Source organism: Sinocyclocheilus rhinocerous, unplaced genomic scaffold (genome assembly GCF_001515625.1).
Source record: "Sinocyclocheilus rhinocerous isolate Xijiao unplaced genomic scaffold, SAMN03320098_v1.1 scaffold38666, whole genome shotgun sequence".
Lineage (NCBI taxonomy): Eukaryota > Metazoa > Chordata > Actinopteri > Cypriniformes > Cyprinidae > Sinocyclocheilus > Sinocyclocheilus rhinocerous.
The window spans coordinates 1-1,280 of NW_015662817.1; the positions used below are offsets into that span (position 1 = coordinate 1).

General features: G+C 37.3%; 1 protein-coding gene across 1 annotated transcript; it reads left to right on the plus strand.

Moving 5' to 3' along the window:
- Positions 1 to 9: 9 nt before the first annotated feature.
- LOC107728283 (regulatory factor X-associated protein-like) lies at positions 10 to 634 on the plus strand (the record flags this gene model as incomplete). Its single annotated transcript, XM_016538408.1, has 2 exons — positions 10 to 411; positions 524 to 634. Coding segments are annotated over exons 1-2 (477 nt in total), but the record flags the coding sequence as incomplete, so codon positions are not given.
- Between the last annotated feature and the right edge of the window lie 646 nt (positions 635 to 1,280).

The window sequence follows — 1,280 nt, forward strand, 5'->3', positions numbered from 1 at the left end:
TCGGATGACAGGTGGGAATTTGGGTTTTACTCTAAACAGACAAAAATGAGCGACAACGTTCATCTTAGTTTAGCAAACGCGGGTAAAGACGGCCAAAACTCGGCAGCCGCGGACAGCAACGACCAGGACCAGGAGAGCTTCCCGTACGACGCGGAAGATCCGGGCGAAGAGAGCGACGCGCCGGAGGCGAAAGACGGCGCGGTCAGTCCGGAGGAGCTCAACGACGACGAGACGTCCGGAGAGAGCGAGAACGTGCCCAAGACCTGCATCTATGACGGCTGCACCGAGACCACGACGCAGGTGGCCAAAGCCAGGAAGCCCTGGATGTGCAAAAAACACCGGAATAAAATGTACAAGGACAAGTACAAGAAAAAGAAAAGCGACCAGGCCATGTCGTCGGGAAAACTAGAAGTAAGAAATGTTCATTTGGGATAAATGACAGCTTCAGTTGATGCATTAAATTATCTTTTATCCCAACTTTCTAGGCTTATTTCAAATAATTTTATTTGTTCGTGATGTGAAGGAGAGTTCGGAGGAGAGGCCTGTATCTGTTACTAAACAACGGCTGGGTACCATAGGAGACAGACCCGCCAGACCGTCCCTCATTGAGCAGGTGCTGAACCAGAAGAGACTGGTAAGAGCATTAAACACTTTTTTGGGTTTTTGTAATATAGTAATCATTAGTTTTAGTCATATACTCCCTATTGACAGAATGCCATGGGTGCAGGGAAGAATTCTTTTAGTGTTATCTATATACTATTATTACAGTTTACTATAATAGTTTTTATTACTATTCTGACTTGTTTTTATATTTTTGTAGTTGAATGAAATCTTATTTTAAAGTTGTACCTTTTATTTGTTTCCAGTTAGTAATTTTAGCACTTAAACTTAAACCTACTTAATTTAATTACCAAGGCCACATTTACTAATTACTGACAAAAATACTTTCATCGTTTTAAGTTTTTCATCTAATATCTGTGTTCCTTTATTTCAGTTTTATTTCAATTAACAAACATTTTTAATAGTATTAGTTTTAGTTAATGATAATGTGCAGAGGTGTGTGGTTATTAGAGTAGTTAATTCATAATTCATGTAGTTAGTCATGTGTGGAATTTGAATTAAGTTTTTTTTTTTCTTTTTATAAATCAGTCTGTCATACATACATATGTTATACAAGGCATTAGGGACAAAAAAAATCACAAAAATGTTATATTATATGCAATGCAAAATAAATATATATAAATAATAAATAAATACCTTTTTTTGAAAGTTCATTAGTT